This window comes from Cavia porcellus, unplaced genomic scaffold (assembly GCF_034190915.1).
Source record: "Cavia porcellus strain 051 isolate PalLab524CR breed Dunkin Hartley unplaced genomic scaffold, mCavPor4.1 scaffold_25, whole genome shotgun sequence".
In the NCBI taxonomy this organism is placed as follows: Eukaryota; Metazoa; Chordata; class Mammalia; order Rodentia; family Caviidae; genus Cavia; species Cavia porcellus.
In genome coordinates, this window is record NW_026947508.1 from 32,854,385 (window position 1) to 32,875,664 (window position 21,280).

At 50.2% G+C, this 21,280-nt stretch overlaps 2 protein-coding genes and 1 pseudogene across 2 annotated transcripts in view; all 3 read left to right on the plus strand.

The window, feature by feature from the left end:
- Positions 1-2,455, plus strand: part of Znf684 (zinc finger protein 684) — a 79,424-nt gene extending 76,969 nt beyond the window's left edge. Inside the window, exons 12-13 of the mRNA XM_063235165.1 lie at positions 1,889-1,958; positions 2,110-2,455. Of these exons, the coding sequence (XP_063091235.1) occupies positions 1,889-1,936 (48 nt within the window). The 3' untranslated portion in view covers positions 1,937-1,958; positions 2,110-2,455. The remainder of the gene's footprint in view (positions 1-1,888; positions 1,959-2,109) is intronic.
- A 12-nt stretch (positions 2,456-2,467) lies between these two features.
- On the plus strand, positions 2,468-11,073 carry LOC134472811 (src substrate cortactin-like; annotated as a pseudogene).
- An 8,142-nt stretch (positions 11,074-19,215) lies between these two features.
- The window catches only part of LOC134472798 (liprin-alpha-1-like), a 56,534-nt gene continuing 54,469 nt past the window's right edge, over positions 19,216-21,280 (plus strand). The window contains exons 1-2 of the mRNA XM_063235125.1: positions 19,216-19,516; positions 20,435-20,683. Of these exons, the coding sequence (XP_063091195.1) occupies positions 19,469-19,516; positions 20,435-20,683 (297 nt within the window). The 5' untranslated portion in view covers positions 19,216-19,468. The remainder of the gene's footprint in view (positions 19,517-20,434; positions 20,684-21,280) is intronic.

Sequence of the window (21,280 nt, forward strand, 5' to 3'; positions counted from 1 at the left end):
GGGCTGCACCTGTCTGATGGAAGTGTCAGGTCAGAGGATGCTGGGCAAGGAGGCTCCTCGAGGTGGCAGCAGGGAACTCCAGGAAGTATCTGGTGGCTGGGGCCCCTGGTTTAGGAGGACGGAAGGAGCTAATGAGTGAGGGAGTCAGAAGTTGTGGCTTTGCGGTTGGGAGTTGAGGAAGTTTCCGTCTCTTGTCTGTGGTCGATGCCAGTGGTAACCAGTGACTGCTGGGCTTGTAAACGCCGTGGAAGTAAGCATGCGAGGCTGGCATTGCCTCTTGTAACCCTATGCGTGAGGCATCATGATTCCCCCTTGGAACTGTTGTGCTGTCATGGAGCCTGGTGCTTTCTAAGTGAGGCCACTGGCCAGGGCCCAGGCTTTGCTATGAGGCCGTCCTGAAAACATGATGGGTCGCTGAGGACTCGAGTCTGCAGTTGTCTCTGTGGTGATGGAGATCAACGTGAGGCCAGTGACCTTCTGTTTTGCAAATGCCCAGCCTGTCCAGTCTTGGACAAGGTTGGCTGTAATAGGCATGAGGGGATCAAGGGCAAGAGTAGTTGCTCTTGTGAATCTTGGAGCCAGGCCAGACAGGACAAGGAGGATGGAGCAAGGTTTATATGGGTAGGAAGGTGGCAAGTGCGAGAGGCTGTGGTCTGTAGGCAGTCACAGGCTGGAGTGTAGCTCAGTGGGAGGATGCCTGCGTCCCACGTATAGACTGGCTTCCCTTTCCAGCATGCAGAGCAGAGGTGGGTCTTGGTGACGGAGTCACTGTGAGGAAGGCTGAGCACAGGGATGGTGTGGGAGGTGATGTGGATGGGGAGTGGATGTGGACAGAGAGAGCAGCAAGCCAGAGGCCTCCGCTGCAGGAAGTGGGATGAGAGGACTGGAGCCACCCTCCCAAAGCAGAGGGCAGGAACCAGGGCAGTGATCTCACTGCTACCCTGAGGCTACAGGGCAGGCAGGAGTCACCTGGACAGCTGGGCAGGGATTGTTCTAGAAAAGGTGGCAGACTGTCCAAGGTCAGTAGGTTTGGGAAAAGGGAAAGGTTTAGTCAGGAAAGCTGAGTAGCCAAAGCTTAGACTCAGCAGAGATAAGTCTAGGCCAAAGGCCCTTAAGAGCTATACAGCTAGGTCTGTTGGGCATGGCGGCTAGGAGGACAGGTGACTGCTCTGGCCAAGGCGGGAGTCCTTTGGGGTGGGCTTTTTGGCTCCCCTGTGAAAGGATAGGCACAGGGGAGGGTGGATGTGAGCCAGATTCCTTTCTGGTCTCCTTTGGGCAGCTGGAGCCATCTGTGCCTGTGCCGCAGGGAAGTGTGGTTTTGCTACCTCGAGGGGCTGCCTCTTTGGGCTGCACTCTAGTGTGCCATGTGGGGAAGCAGTGAGCATCCTGAGCCGGAGCACGGTGCTCCCATCAGCAGTGGTGCAGCTCTCAAAGGAACTGGGGAAGGTCATTAGTTTCTAAGAACCCCATCAGCCTGTGCTAGGTCCTGCGGTTTAGGGCCTGATGTCACAGCGGTTTCCCTGGGGTGTAGCTGAGAGCCCAGTTGAAATAAAGTGGTGGCATCCCAATTACAGAGCCACGTGGAACATCTGGCCAGGCAGGCCTGTGTGTCCTGAGGACCTGTCCCCACACAGCAGAGGCTTGTAGGCAGGGCGGGGGCAGGCTTGATCAGGCTTGAGCAGCACAGAGGTGGCTTGTCCCTGAGCAGATGGCTGTGACACTGACTAATGGTCAGCAGTGTGTGTGGCTGTACCTCCGTGAATCTGCAGAACACAGGGGCAGAACTTAGGCTGCCTGGTCTGTTGAGGGATCTGGGGAGGCTGTAGCATTTCCGCAGGTAGGGAGGGGCAGAGGAGCACACTTCTGATTTCTTTTTCCTTCTCTGCAGAGTGCGTCGACCTTTGAAGGTGTGGCACAGGTATCGTCTGCCTACTAGAAGACTGTCCCTGTTCAAGCTGGTGAGTGTCACCCACACAGCCAAAGCGCTATTTGGTCTTCTCTGGAGGAAAGTCTAGGGAAAATCCCAGGAGGAAAAGCAAGGTTGGAGAAACAGCCAGGAGCAGAGGGACATGTGTGACTGCCCCCATAACCCTGCCCCCTACATTGCAGGGACCCTGGAGACACAGTTAACCCCTCTTTGCTTCGGAAAGTATCTCTTACAACAGAGCCTACACCAGAGTCCCTGTGAATGGAGGTCCACTTAAAACTGGGAAGCAGAGGCCCACTTTTGTTCACTTCAGAGGAAATACCTGCCAGTAGGTGGCGTGTGCCCAGAACCCCAGCACTCTGAGAGCCTGAGGCAGGAGAATTGCAAGTTCAAGTGCTGTCTTGGCAACTCAGTGAGAACTGTCACAAGAAACATTACACAATGAAAGAGCCCTGGGCTCAAGTCTCAGTGGGGTGAGGGGGCGGGGAGAGGAGAAGAAGGAGGGGAGTGGAGCTCAGAGTTACTGTAGCTCCGCTGCAGGTGCCTTGGATCACTTCCCGATTCTGTGGTCCCAGACCACCTTGGCACTTTGAAAGTCATTGAGGACCACAGAGAGCCTCCATGGAGCTGGATGTGTTTATTGGTATGTATTCTAAATTAAAATGGAGGAAAGCTTTCAATTCATGTAAAAATAAAACTATTGTAAGTCTGCTTATTAAGTTTGCTTTTAAAAAAGTTACTGTGAGTTCCAGAATAAGAAAATTTAGGGGAATGACATCATTTTATGTTTTTCTAAATCCCATTACTAGAGGATGGTGGATTGGGGTCTCATATCTGCTCCCACATTTTGTCTGTGGCAGTGGCCAGATTGCTTCTACAGTTAAGGCAAACTGGACACAGGTGGACCAGCAGGTGGGAAGGGAGGGCCCTTGGTGACCTTGGGGTCACTATGGTGTTCTGTATTTTGCCTGGCGCGTGTGGGCCATCTTTCCTTAAAGGCTAGTTCTGCATCCTGGGAAGCTTCCCCAGAGTGACAACATCATGCTTCAGCCATTAAGAAAATAGTAGACCTACAGATTATCCTTGTTGTCCTGCGATTGATCCCTTTCATTATACTATTGAAGAAAATCACATTTGTTCTCCATCTCCCTGGTGCAGTCTTTAAGTGACAATGCTCACTCTGGCAGCTACTGATTTTCTAGAACTCTTTAGTTCTGCTTGAAAGCATTAATTTTCCTGTGGGTAACAAATACTGCTATAAGTTTTGCTGACAGAATGATTTGATTCATTTACTTTGGAGGAAGTGTCTGCCAGATCCCCAAATCTGCATAACCAGAGTTTGTCTGGCACTTGTTATCTTAGGGAAAATTATGTTCCATAAGAAAACCATTTAGCTAGTGCAGAGAGGCTGTTCTCTGAGATGCACAGGAGTGCTTTATGACTTTCCCATTTTTGCCACACGAAACACCCAAAATGCATATGTAAAGGTCAGAATCTGCTGAAAATCAATATTTTTTTTAAAAGTTCTTTAACAACAATAGACTTGCATCTTTTAGTAAGGATGCCTGCTTCTTTGTTTTTTCAGCATGTGGTGGCAAATAATGTGATGATGCGCTATATAAAAGTATTCCAGCGGGGCTGTGCTGGTTCACACCAGTAATCCTAGCTACCGGGAAGCCTGAAGCAGGAGGATCAAAAGTTTGAGGCCAGTTTAGGCTACTTAATGAGACTGTCTCAACAAAGCAAATAAAAATGACTGAGGATGTAGCTCAGAGCTCTGGAGTTCACTTCCCATCATCTCAGAAAAGAATACCTGGGAAGCCAAGGTTCAGACACAAGTGCTGCTACATACAGTGTAGAGAGCTGGCCCAGTTGGCAGGCTGAGCACAGTGGGGTGGGAGAAGTGTGAGCTCTTGGTGGGGCCAACTGTTGCTGCAGAAGGTTACCCTGCTTGGGCTTTCAGCCCAGGGAAGTGTTCCGAGGTGCTGTGAGGCAGATGCCCTCTTTCCTTCCTCTACAGCGAGCCAGCAAAGCCAGCAAAATGAGCGCGAACTTTGAAAATCTCACTAAGGAGAGAGAGCAGGAGGACAGGTGGAAGCGGAGAGAGCACAGTGGATGGCCAAGGAAAGGCAGGAGCAGGAGGAGGCTCGAAGGAAGCTGGAGGTGGAGACAGAGAAGCTGGCCCAGCGCGTGAGCATGCGTGGCCAAGGGGGTGCTCGTGCTTGCGGTGGCTGCCACTTCTTGCGGTGGCTCCGCATTCCCAGAAGTTCTCAGTAGAAAGTGTTTTCCACTCAAAGAGTCAGCCACACAGGCTGGCAGGGGTCGGCCAAACCCATCTGCCAAGGTGGCCTGCCCTGACCTCTGGGGCTGGTCTGCCACTTTTCCCTGTGGTCTGCACACTTTGACTAGAAGAAGAGGTTACAGAGGCCGTGGAGGTTGGACAGAGTGCAAGGACTCTCTTTCCAGGATTTTTTGGCGGGCTTTGGCTCTGCTCTGCCACCTGCTCATCAGGACCCACGGCTGACAGCCTGGCTGGTTCTCTTGGGTAGTTGAGCAGTCGAGGCTGAAATAATGTACACGAAGCTGCTGGGCCAAGTGAGGTTCTGGATGTTTTCTCCTTACAGCAGTGCTTGGGTTCCAAGAATCCCCAGCGGGAGGAGGTCGGTGTGCAGAGGCAGGGGTGCTGGGAACGGAGGCATTAATGAACAAGACCCGATTTGCCTTAGTACAGGCAGGCACGTGATGGGAAGCAGAGGTTCGTGACAACACTGTTTTCCTGTTCTTAGTGACTAGAAACACCTAATGACCGCTCCTTCATAGTTTCTATAAAGTAAGGTGTTTGTTTGTTGTTCTTTGTCACAGAACACCTGAATGCACACAGGCACTCTTTACTTGCTGTCTCGTCTTTTTTTTCACGTAATTGGGGCCTTCCTTATTTCATGACTGGATTTTAATCTCTGTCATCTGGGACACAACAGTTTGACCTGCTTGCTTGAGAGGAGAGATTCGAGTAGGGTAGTTATTGTTTAGCCCCTTTCTTTGCAGGTTGCTTGCTGAGTCCTTTTCTGTTTACAGGCCCCCCTCCTCCCCAGGAGTGTGCTGAGTCTCAGGTGGAGCCCCTCCGTTACTTAGGAGCACCCCAGACAGGTTGGCACAGTGCGTCCTGGCAGGAGAAGCCTATGTGTCAATCCACACTGTCTGGTGGCTGCTGTTGAGGAGGCTTCTCACCCAGCTGGGTTTGGGAAGGGCTGGAAGTGTAGGCCCTTCGGCCTGCAGCTGTGTTTGTGAAGTGATCCAGTTACCCTGCAGCCTGGTGCTGAGGCTGGTGGGCCCAGTTCTGCCCTTCACGGCTGCCAGGGACTCAGGCCTTGGGTTTTGAACCTGTGTAGGATTCCAGGTGACAAATGCTTGCAGGTCAGGCTAGTCCACAGCGATGCAGAGACCTGTCAAGGACCAGGCCTGCTTTGCTTTCCAACAAAATGAGACAGTGTTTCCTTGTCCCATGGGGGAGGTGTGCCATGGGCAACTGGGGTTCAGATTATGCCTCTACGGTTCCCTGGCTGTGTGTCTTCCGCAGTCCTCCCTGGAGCATGCAGGCCATCAGTGTGTTTCCTGTGGCTGCCATTTCAGGTCACCCTCACAGAGCTTGAAACAACACATTCTTCACTTGTGGCACTCAGGAATCCCCAGAGGTGTCAGAGGGGCTGCATTCCTTTGCAGGCTCTGTGTGTCTATCCTTTTTCTGGCTTCTAGAGGCCCCTGCGTTTCTTGGCTCGTGTGACTCCAGCCTCTGCTTCCATCCTCACATGCCTTGACTGCCTGTCACACTCCTCCTTGTCTTATGAGGACCTTGTGATGACATTGGGCCCACCATGGAATCAGAGCAGGGGGCATTATTTGTCTACTGCATTGTATCCATGACGGCCAAAGATTCACACTTTCCTCCCACTCATAATATAGTCCCCTCACGTCATGGTCCCTGAGAACCTCAGTCCACTACAGTATCAACTCATCATCTGTATCACCTCGGTGAGTGAGGACTCCACAATGAGCTATAGGCCAGCGCCAGCACTGCAATTGTGCCTAGTGCCCGGTGAAGTGCATCTTCCAGGCGTGGCACCGCGAAGTGCTGCAGGCCGCCGAGGTCTTTCCTCTCAAGGTGGTCTGCTGACTGCATGACTTTCCTTTGCTACAGCAGCTCCTTCTCTAGGATGTGTGATACTGTCTGCTGTTGAATCAGGCCCATTCTTCAGGCTAAGGTACCTTCCTTTTCTGAGTTGCTGATGTCATCGAGACGGTCATGGCCTTCTGGTTGCTCTTTTTCTATTGCAGGAACAAGCCAAAGCCAAAAAGAAAACATCCACTGAGTCCCCCACTCCTCATCCAGCTGAGGAGAGGCAGCTTTCCAGCCCCATCTATGAGGTGGGTGTTTTTGTTTGGTTCCTGAAGGAGTCTTGAACCTTTTGCAGTGCCCGTGTGGATGTTTGACGTGCTGTGCTCTGTGCCCACACTGGGCTTGTGGTGTGGCAGGGTTCAGGGATGGCATCCTTGGAGTGAGGCATCCTCCCCGCTGCCCTTCCTTACCTTTCTGCACCTCCCTGCAGTCAGACTGCCAGCTGAGGAGTGGGTCACTGTCTCCCTACAGCCCTGGGTAAGTCGCTGGATGCCAAATGCTCAGTCACATTGGTTTTGTTGGTCTTCTTTCACAAGCCTGTGTGTGTTGAGCTGGCTGCACTTCTTTATGGGAACCAACCGTCATCCTCCCTTGGCACTGAGGCACCACCACCAGTGTCACTCCTGTGGCTCTGATGGTGTGTTCCCAGACACCTCCCTTCTGTGCCACATTGGTGCCTCTCACATCTTGCTTTGTCCCTCAGATGCTAAACTGCCTGACGGCTCCTGGCTCCCCCTCCACTGTGGCCCTTGTCCTGTTTCCTGTTTCCCCCATAGCCACTCTGGGCTGCACATTTACTCTTTTATCTAAATAGCACTTTGTGTCAGTGAATTGCAACTGCTGAGGACTCAAGACACAGGGAGGTTACAGACCCGTGAAAGCTATGGAGATGCACAGGGCCGGGCCTGGGTATTCCTGATCTTGCTCCCAAATCCAGAGAAAGCCAGGCCTCCCAGCAGCATCCTGCAAGTGCCATTCCTGACCACTTGCCTTGTTTTTTGTGACCCACAGAGGGCACCTGGTCAGAAACATTGGAACCAATGTTAATGTGTGCTTCAGGATGCCTGTTAGAGCTCAGAAGTCATATGTTTTTTTTTTTTTTTTTAATTAAAAAAATTTTTAGTCACGCAGTTTTAAATTATAAGGTGTGTATTTTCTCTGAGTACCTTTGTCTTTGAACATGGTTCTTTTGGTGGTTCGCTTGCCTCACTCTGCGCGGAGGATTTGGTTAGAAGACAAGAAGCTGCTGGCTGGTGCTGATAGGCAGCACTGGACAGGACAGAAACCTCAGACCTAAAATACAAACAGGCTAATTTGAACTCAGGATGGAATGACTCGAGCCCTGGGGATGCAGTTTGGGGAGTGTATGGTTCCTGGTGAGGAGAGTGGACTTCAATTCCTTCAGGATTTGGGAGTGTTGGGGGTAGTAAGGACTGGGGCTCCGTGGATGAGAGGTCAGTGAGGACTTTGAACTGATGCCTTCCTGACTGGTGTCCTTTTCCTCAATCCCAGCCGAAGCTAGGAAATAAGTCCCCGTGTCTTAGGTGGCATTGACAGTGTAGCTGTAAACTTTGTAGGTGCCAGCCCAGGCCACAGGATATATCCATTTGTTCCTTTTCAGGATGCAGCCTCCTTGAACGCAGAGGTGAGCCACAGAGGTCCTTCAAGTGAAAGTGAGCCCGAGCGTGTGTACAGTGCAGAGGCCACAAACTACCTTCCCACAGGCCAGCAGTTAGCAGAGCCTGGGCTATGATCCGGAAGCCATGTAGGACACCAGCAAGGCCTCTGGCCACTACCAAGCAGGTACTGTGCCCACACTCCCATGCCCTTCCTGGGAATGGGGCTCTCTGAGAGATCCCGCCCAGCATTATTCCCCATGAAGAATGTGTTCAGGGTTCCTGTCTGCTCACACCCCCCACCCCCGAACTCTTTGTTTCCCTGTTAGAATGGCCCTAGGCACAGTGGTCTCCAGTGGCAGCAGTGGTCCTGGTAAGGTCCCTGGCATTCTGGGATACAGGGAACGTGGGGACAGGTCTGGAGTCAGGAAACGGGCTTCTGTTACTGTGGCATTTCCTCTGGACATCAAGCACCTGTCTGCTGCAGGATGACCTTAAAGGTGACACTTTCTGCAGCTTGAAGATGGTGCAGGTGTTTCACTTAGGTCAGTGTGGTGAACCTATAGCATGCCTGCTGCAGTGGGTATGCGCAGAGCCCTCTCTGTTGGCTCACAATCCAAGTCCCGCCAGAAACCCAGCATTGAATTAGGTTATTTTTGTAAACTAAAACCTCGGTATTCAGGTTTAATTACAGCATTATCACTTTGTGATACCTAAGTGGGTTTTGTGTTACAGTTTGAGTAGCTAGTTGGTCTCCAAAAGGTTTTCTGCCCCTGATCTAGGTGAACACTGCAGTTTTGCTTATTGTCCTTTAATACTGAGGTTTCCTGTAGTACGCCAGGTCCAGCACACCCCTTATCCCACATGGAGCAATGTGGTAATGTGGTCAGTATGGAGGGCAAGAGCCACTTGGGCTGAGAACACACGTGACGGGGGGGAGGCCTCTTACCTTGACAGCGTCAAAGGCATTGATTGCCCTGTCCCTTCTCTTATTCACTTCCCTGATGATGCTAGATATTTTGCATTTTAAAAGTTATACTCTCAAAATGGTCATGATACTTACCAGGAGAGCCATGTTCCCTGGGTGATGGCAGAGCTGGGAGTCCATGGACTTGCTCTTGAAAGCTGGAGTCTTCTCTTGAGTTTCCAGGAGGTGCCTCCTTTCCTCTCTCCTGCTGCCCTCAGAGTGGAGCTCACTCACTGAGATTTTTTCCTAGCAAGTGCTCCTGCCTCAAATCTTGGGAATCATTGTGTGAAAAGCAGTTACAGTGGGGAGGTACAGGTGGGGACCAGCTGCTGCTCAACTGTCCCCATTTCCTTTCAGAAGAGAACACCTATGACGAGTATGAGAACGACCTGGGCATCACAGCCATCGCACTCTAGGACTACCAGGCTGGTGAGGCGCCTGAGCAACTTCCTGCCCTTTGTTCCTGCCAACTCAGCCCCTAAGAATCTGACTTTTCCAGTGATGTTGCAGTTTCTATTTTGAAATAGTTTCAGTTACAGAAAAACTCCCAGAACAGTGACAAGGATTCTCATGTCTCAACCTGGTCCTAATTTTCTGCATGTGTTCATGTACAAACACATGCACTTAACCACTTCAATTGCATTTATTCTCAGAACCATCGGGGAGCTGCAAGGTCCCCATTGCCCCTAAAAACCCCATTTGATGTGATGGCACGTACCTGCAATCCTGGCTATTTGGGAGACCAAAACAGGGGAATGCAAATTTGAACCCCGTCTGGGTGAATTAGCAAAACCCTGTCTCAAAAGAAATAGAAGTGTTGGGGATGTAGCTCTGTGAAACGCCTGCAGGTGGCCCCCATTCCCTCCCTAGTATTTCAAAAATATAAAAACAAAACTCGAAAACTGCACTGTGCATGTCTAGGACATCCAGGGTCTCATGTGAGTACTTCCAGCACTGTCCATCCTCTGGGAGGTCACTTGTGCACATGACCCACCCCTCGGCGTTGGTCCTTTTTGGCCCTGTTCCTGGGCCGTGTCCTTCCACAGTTGGCCAGGGCCCAGCAGAGTTGGTGCTCGCATGGTAGGAAGGCCACAGATACAATTCGGTGCCTCCCTGTGCTGAGTTGTCTTTTTTTTTTTTTTTTTGGTACCCAGGATCGAACTCCTGACCTTGTACTTGCCAAGCAGGTGCTTATACCACTGAGATAAATCCCAGCCCTATCCGTATGTTATTTCTGTGGCATTGGTCACTATCACCTGCCAATCCACACCACTCCAGTAGCAGTTGATGACTGCGAGGCACTATGGTGAGTCCCCCAGGTCCTGTCTTCTCTCAGCCTCACTTGGCCTTCCCTGACAGTAGCTTCCCAGTTCCTCCTCCCCGCTGAGTGGGGGCGGTCAAAGGCAGAGCGTGGCCTTTCTGCACCTGCTATTATTTATTCCCCTATCTATACATTTCTCTTGCTTTTTTTTCTTTTGAGGCAGGGTCTCTATTCGTAGTTGATGCTGGCTTTAAACTCACTATGTAGCCCTTGAACTTGTGCCATGTGATCCTCCTGTCTAAGCCTCCCGACTGCTAGGATTACAGATGTGCACCACCATGCCCAGCAGCACACATGTTTCTATTTATTCTTCGATGGGTTCTCTGATATTTTGGCATCTGTACGTATGTTTGAGTTCATCCCGTGACCTGCATTCCAGCCGTCACCTGGGCTCCTTTCTAGACCCCTTCCTGTGTTCAGAACCACCCACCCTGACCACCCCTCCTACATGTCCTCGTCCCCCTGTGCCCTGTGACTGGTGCCACCCTTTCCTCGCTCCCCCCAGTGAAGGTGGGAAGGAAGGCGAGTTCCCACCCATCCTGGCCATTTCGCAAAAACAGTGTCTGGCCAGCGTGGGTGTTTTTGGAAGACGCCGCTCACATTTGTGCGTCCCAGCCTTACGCGGGCTGTGGCTGCCTTCTTCTTCTTGCTGCATGCTCCTCCCAGCCCCCCTGGAAATGTTTTCCATTTGTGTCTCTCTCTTTGCTTTTTTCCCAGCGCGTGGTGACGAAATCTCCTTTGACCCTGATGACATCATCAGCAACATAGAAATGATGCATGAGGAAGGCTGGCAGCGCAGCGTGTGCAAGCGCCTGTACGGGCTCTTCCCGGCCAACTATGTGGAGATGTGGCAGTAGGCGGCCCGCCTGCCCTGCGGGCCTGTACAGAATCACACTTCAGATCATGCCTTTGCTGGTTTGGGGTTTTGGGTTTGTATTTTTTGTTCTGTTTTCTGAGGGTGAGGAGGGAAATATACATATTGATTTTATATTTAATACTTCTACTGATGCTTTTGAAAATGTTGATGCCACAGAATGTGCTAATAAATTGTAATCATGTTCCCTAGGAGGACTTTGGTGATTGTTTTTGAACTTTTTTTTTTTCTTTTTTCTTTTTTTTTTTTTTTTTTTTTGCCAAATTGCCTTGTCATGTGTAGCCACTTCAGGTACCTGTGGCTCTCCTGAGGTCAGCAGTGCATGTTGTCTGTATGTTTGTCATGACTGTTGGGTCTCCCAGGACTGATGTCCATGTCTGCAGCTCTGGGAGTGGCTGACTACATAAGCTCTGTGGGGCAGCAGTGTTCGGAAGTGGAGGGAAGACCCGGGTCAAGAGTAAGACTGGTGGGAACCCCTGGAGGGGTGCTGGCTCCCCTGTCAGGTGGGACACCCCCACATCTCATCCCATGTGACCCAAGGTTGTGCGAGGCTTTCTCCTGTGCCCCTGTCTTATCCCTATCTCCATGGCTCTCCTGACCCCTGACTCCTGCCCTGCTAGGTGTCACCACGTCCTTCCACTGTTCCCTCACTGCTTGTCTTACACACTGGCCCACAGTGAAGGGCCCTGGGCTTAGAGGTGAGCTTAAAGCTAGTGTTGGGCCTGGGTGCCACCCAGGGCTGCTCCCATGGCTGTCTGCTCATGCAGGGGGGGTGACATGTGTGGCTGGATGGCCCCCAGTTGGGGGAGGCAGGTACCTTGCTGTGGACTGCCAGAAGGACGCCCTCATCGGGGTTGTGCATTTTGCCAAAATCTCGTGTTTAGTTATTAAAATGTGATTGAGTTGGCTAAAATACGACTGGGAACAAGCAAGTGTTCCTTCCCGTTGTGCCACGGTGGTCTCTTTAAGCCACTCTGTCCATACTGCCTGCTACTTGCAGGGGGAATACCTGTCCTTCCTGAGATACCAGGGCCAGTCTTGTTGGTGCACATGATTGGGGGACAGATCCACGGAAATGTTATGACTGTTGGGGACACTTGGCGGTCCTGATGTGCATGTTTTCTCTCTGGAAGTGATTTCTGCAGTCTTGCTTTTCCCGCTATTAGGTTGGGTTTTACATACAACTTACTGTATCTGGATTTCTGTAGTATACCTCATACGTATGATTTTTTTAAAATCAAATATTCCGAATAAACCTTTTTTTTTCTTTTTTTTTTTACCTGATTTGCTGTGTGATTTGCTTTGATACTTGGTCACTTTGTTCTGCAGTTGAAAGTGCCTTTGTGGGTGTCAGTGTCCTGCATTCCGTGAGAGACCTGGCCTGGACCACCCTCCAGCCAATGTGCCATCCTGCTGCTTCTCAGGTGAAGCAAAGTCCCCTTCTCAAGGGCACGTTTTATCACCTGAAATGCACCCTCAAATCTTTATTTGAAGGAAGTCTCCAATCAGAACAGAAAATGCCATATTTAGCAATCACTTCTGAGCTGCAGCTCTCAAAATGAATCCTTCAGTGGTTGCCGTGTAGTCAGAGGCATTAGTTTCCTTCAGCTCACACACCTCAGGGCCTGAAGGAAGTGCTGAGCCTGGGCAGAGGAGCTGGTGTCTGCAGCAAGGGCCTGGCTCCTGGACCTGCCCTGGGCTCTGGCCAGTCTGCTTTAAAAGGAACAATCATGGATGAGGGACTAGCCACCTCTTTGGAAACCCCCAGGGCAGTGGCAAGGGAGCTGGTGCTCCCTCCAAGGTGGACAGGCAGACCTTCCTTCCTGGGCAGCTCCCAGACCCAGTGCCAGCACAAGAGGGCTTTGAACCTTTGGGAAAAGGCACTCTGTTATACCTGGAAGCAAGGGAAGCACAATGCAAATCATAGCTGTGCAACGCTTTTATGTTCGTGTCGTTTGCAGGAGCTGAGAGTAGCTTACTGCAGCCATAGTCCTGGTGTAGGGACAGGCCCAGAACCCTGAGCTTTGGGCACTGTCCTTGCTGTCTGGTGAGGTCCCTTGACTCTTCCTGCCAGCAGGAGCCAGGAGCAGGGCTTGAAAACCTGGTTCCACTCATACCTTGCCTGCTGGGCCCTCCTGTGGAAGCCCAGCTGAAAAGCCCCTCCAGCCTCTGAGCTGGCAGCAGCATCCCCAGTGCCCTGCCTTGCCTCCACCTTGATAGCAGAACTTTGCCAGTGTTGCTTGTGTGATACAATCCTGAGAGTCCATCTCTCCTCCCACAAAAAATTTGGTGCATCAAGGGGTCCCCAGTGTGGAAACTCTCATGTATGACTATAGTTTGGGGGTGGGAGAAGGGAACTGTCTACCAGTGAAGCTGCTGCTACCTGTTGGAGAGGGTGGGCAGATCTTGAACTCGGGTGTGACATGATACGGGATATATGGTAACAGTGTTTCCATTGCCCACTGTTTACCCATTTGCTCTGTGACCATAGATGTGGCAGGGGCCTTGCAGACCCAGGACACAAAGTGGACAGGTCCCTTTCCATTTTGTTGAGTCATACATCTGTAATTCTTAAGTTTGATCTCAAGGACCCCTTTAGTCTGAGGAACAACTCGGGACTGGGTTTCTGGGCCCCTTTGTGCTCTCAGCCACCGGAAGCTGGAGGTCAGAGGTTAGCAGGCTTTTCTCTGTTGAGGCCCAGCCATGAGGAGTGATTTCATGGTATGGAGGCAGCAAGGGTCTCTGGGAAGCACTGCAGTTTCTGATGGCCACTTTGGGCAGCTCTGAAGTGCACACAGAGAAGGAAAACTGAGAGCAGGTGAAACTTCTTGTCTTGTGTGTGGAAGATACTTTTGCTGGTCCTTGTTCAACCAAAGATGTCCAGAAAGGGACTGCATGGGAGTTAACGGAGCATGTCCCGGGTGCTGTCCCTGCATGTGGAATGACTGGTGAGGGAGGGCTCTGGTGGGGAACAGCTGGTTCCACCTTCATTATTACCTCCAGCTACAGATTGTGTAACCAAGAAGAGAACACAGGTGCCCCAGAGCTGTGCCCTGTGCTCTTGCACCCTGCAGACGCTGGTAGAGTGGGCAGGTGCTTTGCCTCCTACACTGGCTTGCAGATATTCAGCTTCTTTATCTGAGGAGGATTAAAAACAGCCACCTCAACTAGCTGAAGTGGCACACTCTTGAAGCTGAGACAGGAGAATTGCTGAAAGTTTGAGGCCAGCCTGAACTAGATAATGAGTCCTCGTCTTCCAAAAACCAAAAGACAAGACAGCTCTCTCTCTCTCTAGTCAGGTGCTTGCTAGAAGCATTTCACATGCTCAAGTGCCAGGACACACCTTCCCAGCTGGATGGGCCAGGCACAGTGTCACATGCCTTTGGTCTCAGCACTTTGAGGCTTGCCTGAGCCCAGACAATCCAGGCCAGTCTAGGCAACATAACAAGACCCAGCTCAAAGCAACAACTGCATGGAATGATTTGAGCATGTATTGCAATGTGATACAGTGATACATTGAGTAACTGGCTTTTCTGGAGACACCAAGATTCCTTCAGGTCCTTGCTTCCATCCAGTGTTGTGAATTCTGTTTTTTCTTCTTTCTTCTGACATTTTCTGCCACGGAAACAGCCCCCTTGCTTTTGATTATGATTGTGAAGGTGACGCCATGTAAGGAATATAGTCATTCAAGTACAGTAAACACAGGCTGCGTGGCGAGGTTGTTTTTCCCCCAACATTATCATTGTTACAATAGTGCTTATTCAATGAACATTTAAAAATTCCATGAGCCAGACAGCTCAGTTGTCATTTCTGCTCTGTAAGATTTCCCATAAACAAGCCATCTAGATTTAATGTGGTTAATTTCTCTGTTAATGAAACTTCCTCCTAGTAAATAAGGAAATCCCACCTCTCAGGTGCACTGTGAGACTCAGTAGGCCCAGGGCGCTTTTCCAGGCAGAACAGTGACTTCCCACAGAAGCCCACCTTGTCATCCCCGGGATTTGTGAGAATGTCCTGTCTGGCACGGGAGAATTCGGTTGCAGATGGAAGCAGGAAGAGGGCGCTGAGGAATCAGTGGTTAAGGGGGCAGAGCTTCAGTGTGGGAAGATGAGGACATTCTGGAGGTGGACGTGGGGACAGCTGGTCAGTAGTGTGAGCATACCTAATGCCCCCGACCTGTGCACCTGAACATGGTTCAGATGGGAAGTTTTGTGTGTGTTTTACCATAACGAAAATATATCTTGTTGTCTGTTTGCTTTTTGAGACAGGGTCTTTTTCATAGCTCAGGCTGGCCTTGAACTTCTATGTAGCTAGCCCAGGCTGACCTTCACCTTGCAGCAATCCTCCTGCCTCAGCTAGAATTATAGATGTATGCTGCCACACCCTGCTGAAAACAAACTTGTCCAACAGAGATTAGAAATTTCTGAGTCGACCCAGCATAATCAAAGGGGTCTTCAAGAGGCAAAGGGAGGGGCCTGGGGATTTAGCTCAGCGGCATAAGCACCTGCCTTGCAAGCAGGCAGTCGTGAGTTCGATCCCCAGTACCGATAAAAATGAAAAAGAAGCAAAGGGAGGCTAAGAGCTCAGAGTCACCGTGGTGGGATGGGAGAGGACCTTGACTGTTACTGCCAGCTCTGAAGTTGAGGAAAGTGGGCAGAATCCACAAGTCCCTCCAGAAACTGGAGGCAGGAGGAAGTGGATTTTCCACTGGACCTGCAGAAAGGAAGGCAGCCTGGCCATACCATGTCTTTAGCTCAGGAAGACCCTTGCCAGATCCAGACCTACAAAACTGAAGGGACACTGTTTCTTTAGGTTATCAAGCTTGTGGTGTCACCAGAGTCTCCACAGACCATCCAGTCTTCATTACTTGGTGGTTGGCATGGTCTGTGTCTGACCACAGAGTCCCTTTCTCCACTAGGTGACTGCTGGGTGCCCAGAAGGTGCTTTGCTTGATAAATGATGCAAACCTGATGGCATGAAGAATCAAGGGACCCACGTTTGGTGATTTCTCCATGTGATGTTTCCTCCCACTTTTCTGTGGTGCAGGATACAGAACCAGGACCCTCACACACGCTCTAGTCAGGCACCCTGACACTGAGACACACTCCCAGACTCCCCTCCTCAAGTTTTAATTGGCAGGATCAAAATTTGTCTATATTTATGATTGGTAACATGCTACTTGTTTTTGTTCCTTGGATTTTTGAGACACTTTTGCTCTGTAGTTCAGGCTGTCCTTGAACCCACAGCATTCTTGCTTCAGCCTCCCACGAGCTGGGAACAGCGGTGTGTGCCACGTCGCCCAGTCTGTCACATATTTTGATATGTGTACACACTGCAGAACAGCTAAACTGAGCTAATTCACGTGTGTTATCGCTTGGGGTTATTTTTTCTTCGTGATGACAACTCTTTTTTTTTTTTTTTTTGTCTTTTTCCTTTTTATCGGTACCGGGGATCGAACTCACGACTGCCTGCTTGCAAAGCAGGCGCTTATGCCGCTGAGCTAAACCCCCAGCCCCCGAGTGATGACAACTCTTAAGTCAACTGAACCCTTTTTGCTTTTTAAGAATGGTTTTTGTTTTATATCGCAATGTTTAAAAAGACTGCGCGCGGGGGGCTGGGGATTTAGCTCAGCGGCATAAGTACCTGCTTGCAAGCAGGCGGTCGTGAGTTCAATCCCTGGTACCGATAAAAATGAAAAAGACAAAAAAAAAAAAAAAAAAAAAAAAAAAAAAAAAAAAAAAAAAGACTGCGCGCAAGGTAAGGAGCGGGAGACTGAGGCAGGAAGGTTGGAGCTGGCCAGGGGCCACCCGCCAAATGTCACCCGGGGGTGCGCGTGGGCGGGGGCAAAGCTTCAGCGCTTGGCTGACGGTTGGTCCTGCGCTGGCGGTTGGTCCTGCTCGCGGCTAGCAGGACCCCCTAGGTCTCGAGGGACGGATTCTAAACCACTGCACGTTGCCCAGGAGACCCCAGTGATGGCACTGTGGACTCGCCTGTATGGCCGCGTCCTGGAAAGCTCTAAGGTAAGTGGGGCCAGAACTTGTACAGCACCCGGTGAGGTGCTAGAAATCATCGTGGTCAGGTGTGCGGTCGCGGGGATCTCTTGCTGGAGGGTCGCACCTGCCTGGGGTACTACCTGGAAGTCTTCAGCGATCCCTGTCGCCCTCATTAGGCCCGTCTGTCTATGTGACACACTTAATAGCCTCTCATGATCGTACCTCTCACCTTTCCTTCCTAACCATTCTCCACTGTACTGAACTGCTGTATTTCCATTGTGAAGCCTTCTTTTTTTTTTTTTTTTTTTTTTTTTTGTCTTTTTCCTTTTTATCGGTACCGGGGATCGAATTCACGACTGCCTGCTTGCAAAGCAGGCGCTTATGCCGCTGAGCTAAACCCCCAGCCCCCGAGTGATGACAACTCTTAAGTCAACTGAACCCTTTTTGCTTTTTAAGAATGGTTTTTGTTTTATATCGCAATGTTTAAAAAGACTGCGCGCGGGGGGCTGGGGATTTAGCTCAGCGGCATAAGTACCTGCTTGCAAGCAGGCGGTCGTGAGTTCAATCCCTGGTACCGATAAAAATGAAAAAAAAAAAAAAAAAAAAAAAAAAAAAGACTGCGCGCAAGGTAAGGAGCGGGAGACTGAGGCAGGAAGGTTGGAGCTGGCCAGGGGCCACCCGCCAAATGTCACCCGGGGGTGCGCGTGGGCGGGGGCAAAGCTTCAGCGCTTGGCTGGCGGTTGGTCCTGCGCTGGCGGTTGGTCCTGCTCGCGGCTAGCAGGACCCCCTAGGTCTCGAGGGACGGATTCTAAACCACTGCACGTTGCCCAGGAGACCCCAGTGATGGCACTGTGGACTCGCCTGTATGGCCGCGTCCTGGAAAGCTCTAGGGTAAGTGGGGCCAGAACTTGTACAGCACCCGGTGAGGTGCTAGAAATCATCGTGGTCAGGTGTGCGGTCGCGGGGATCTCTTGCTGGAGGGTCGCACCTGCCTGGGGTACTACCTGGAAGTCTTCAGCGATCCCTGTCGCCCTCATTAGGCCCGTCTGTCTATGTGACACACTTAATAGCCTCTCATGATCGTACCTCTCACCTTTCCTTCCTAACCATTCTCCACTGTACTGAACTGCTGTATTTCCATTGTGAAGCCTTCTTTTTTTTTTTTTTTTTTTTTTTTTTGTCTTTTTCCTTTTTATCGGTACCGGGGATCGAATTCACGACTGCCTGCTTGCAAAGCAGGCGCTTATGCCGCTGAGCTAAACCCCCAGCCCCCGAGTGATGACAACTCTTAAGTCAACTGAACCCTTTTTGCTTTTTAAGAATGGTTTTTGTTTTATATCGCAATGTTTAAAAAGACTGCGCGCGGGGGGCTGGGGATTTAGCTCAGCGGCATAAGTACGTGCTTGCAAGCAGGCGGTCGTGAGTTCAATCCCTGGTACCGATAAAAATGAAAAAAAAAAAAAAAAAAAAAAAAAAAGACTGCGCGCAAGGTAAGGAGCGGGAGACTGAGGCAGGAAGGTTGGAGCTGGCCAGGGGCCACCCGCCAAATGTCACCCGGGGGTGCGCGTGGGCGGGGGCAAAGCTTCAGCGCTTGGCTGGCGGTTGGTCCTGCGCTGGCGGTTGGTCCTGCTCGCGGCTAGCAGGACCCCCTAGGTCTCGAGGGACGGATTCTAAACCACTGCACGTTGCCCAGGAGACCCCAGTGATGGCACTGTGGACTCGCCTGTATGGCCGCGTCCTGGAAAGCTCTAGGGTAAGTGGGGCCAGAACTTGTACAGCACCCGGTGAGGTGCTAGAAATCATCGTGGTCAGGTGTGCGGTCGCGGGGATCTCTTGCTGGAGGGTCGCACCTGCCTGGGGTACTACCTGGAAGTCTTCAGCGATCCCTGTCGCCCTCATTAGGCCCGTCTGTCTATGTGACACACTTAATAGCCTCTCATGATCGTACCTCTCACCTTTCCTTCCTAACCATTCTCCACTGTACTGAACTGCTGTATTTCCATTGTGAAGCCTTCTTTTTTTTTTTTTTTTTTTTTTTTTTTTTTTGTCTTTTTCCTTTTTATCGGTACCGGGGATCGAACTCACGACTGCCTGCTTGCAAAGCAGGCGCTTATGCCGCTGAGCTAAACCCCCAGCCCCCGAGTGATGACAACTCTTAAGTCAACTGAACCCTTTTTGCTTTTTAAGAATGGTTTTTGTTTTATATCGCAATGTTTAAAAAGACTGCGCGCGGGGGGCTGGGGATTTAGCTCAGCGGCATAAGTACGTGCTTGCAAGCAGGCGGTCGTGAGTTCAATCCCTGGTACCGATAAAAATGAAAAAGACAAAAAAAAAAAAAAAAAAAAAAAAAAAAAAAAAAAAAAAAAAAGACTGCGCGCAAGGTAAGGAGCGGGAGACTGAGGCAGGAAGGTTGGAGCTGGCCAGGGGCCACCCGCCAAATGTCACCCGGGGGTGCGCGTGGGCGGGGGCAAAGCTTCAGCGCTTGGCTGGCGGTTGGTCCTGCGCTGGCGGTTGGTCCTGCTCGCGGCTAGCAGGACCCCCTAGGTCTCGAGGGACGGATTCTAAACCACTGCACGTTGCCCAGGAGACCCCAGTGATGGCACTGTGGACTCGCCTGTATGGCCGCGTCCTGGAAAGCTCTAGGGTAAGTGGGGCCAGAACTTGTACAGCACCCGGTGAGGTGCTAGAAATCATCGTGGTCAGGTGTGCGGTCGCGGGGATCTCTTGCTGGAGGGTCGCACCTGCCTGGGGTACTACCTGGAAGTCTTCAGCGATCCCTGTCGCCCTCATTAGGCCCGTCTGTCTATGTGACACACTTAATAGCCTCTCATGATCGTACCTCTCACCTTTCCTTCCTAACCATTCTCCACTGTACTGAACTGCTGTATTTCCATTGTGAAGCCTTCTTTTTTTTTTTTTTTTTTTTAGCTGTAAACTTAAGTTAGGTTGACTGAACAACCACTGCAGTCCTTGAAAAACATCTCTCTTGAGCCATAGCAAATCCAATTCCTTTCTGTGTTCACTAAATTAAGCCCAAGAATTCAGGCAGGCCTTCCCAGGAGCTGACTGCACACAGTCAATAAGATGTAAGATGTAAGATGCCTGTTGGATTTTGTACTTGTCAGTTTTCCTGGCTGTATACTGCTTCTGTGCTTTTCCTGAAAAAGGATTGAGTGGAATGGGCCCCTACCAGGAAATAGAAAAAAACTAGGTAACAGAAGCGCACTTGTTTTCAAAACTAAAAAGTTTGCTTTTGCAAACAAAACCTCACATGGTTTGCTCTATTCTTTATAGGAGAAATAAGTAGCTCTCTTTGGGCCTTACATCTTCCCAGCGTTGTTGTCTTCTTTAGTGTCTTCATGTGGTGGCTTTCTGCATTTAATGGGTGCCTGGGTGTATCTTCACAGAGTATTTGCATCCAAAGAATAACAGATCTGTGAATAAAGAGATTGTCAGCTTTCCTTTATTAGCTACAGATACTCATAAAGTTGTAGATTTGTGGGAACCTGTATTTTCCGTATAATGACTAGTCCTGTGTTTTTGTTCCAAAATGATGTGTGAGGTGATGCCCACCATCAGTGAAGAAGGCCCTTCAGGAGGAAGTGAAAACCATGGATCTGGCTGCCCTTCACAACCAGATGCAGATTCCCATTTTGAACAGCACATGATGTCCATGCTAGAAGAAACAGACATTGCTCAGAGCACACTGATAGAGACTCAAGAAACATTGGCGTTGACCCAGGGGAAATTACTCGAGGTTGGTCATGAGAGAGATTCGTTGCAGAGACAACTCAATACTGCGCTTCCACAGGTATGTGTGGTTTTCACCTGAAACTACAGGTTTTTTCTGTTACGTGTCTTTCTGTGGTACCATCTTTTGTTTTTGTACCTGTATATTTTGTGTAACCAACCACTTGTCAAATGATAGTTCCTAGTGTTTGTAAGCGCATGCAGAGTTCCTGGAGATTCAGCTACTTAGGGCAAACAAACTAGTGTTCTGTAAAGTCATGTGAAAATATCTTACTACTTTCACTCTTCGCTGAGGAACTGCTAAAGATTTGGGAATGCACTTTGAAGGTTTTTTAAAAAGACTTGAAACAACAACCAAGCGGCATGGTCCTTGGTTTCTTTGATTCTGTTTTGTGAGATCTCTTGCTTAATGTAGGCTTCCCATGGCTTGTATCTCAGGAATTGTATGTGTGTTTAGGATTGTATCTCAAGGATTTGCAGTTTTCTAATGAAATTTAGTAGATAATAATTTTTTTTTTGTTTTTGGTATCAGGAATCGAACTGAGGACCTTGCTCTTGCCAAGCAGATGCTTGTTGCTGCTGAGATATTATCTCTAGCCCTTGAAATTTGGTAGACAAGGATTGATTTCACAGAGAAAAATTTTTACAGACGATCTTT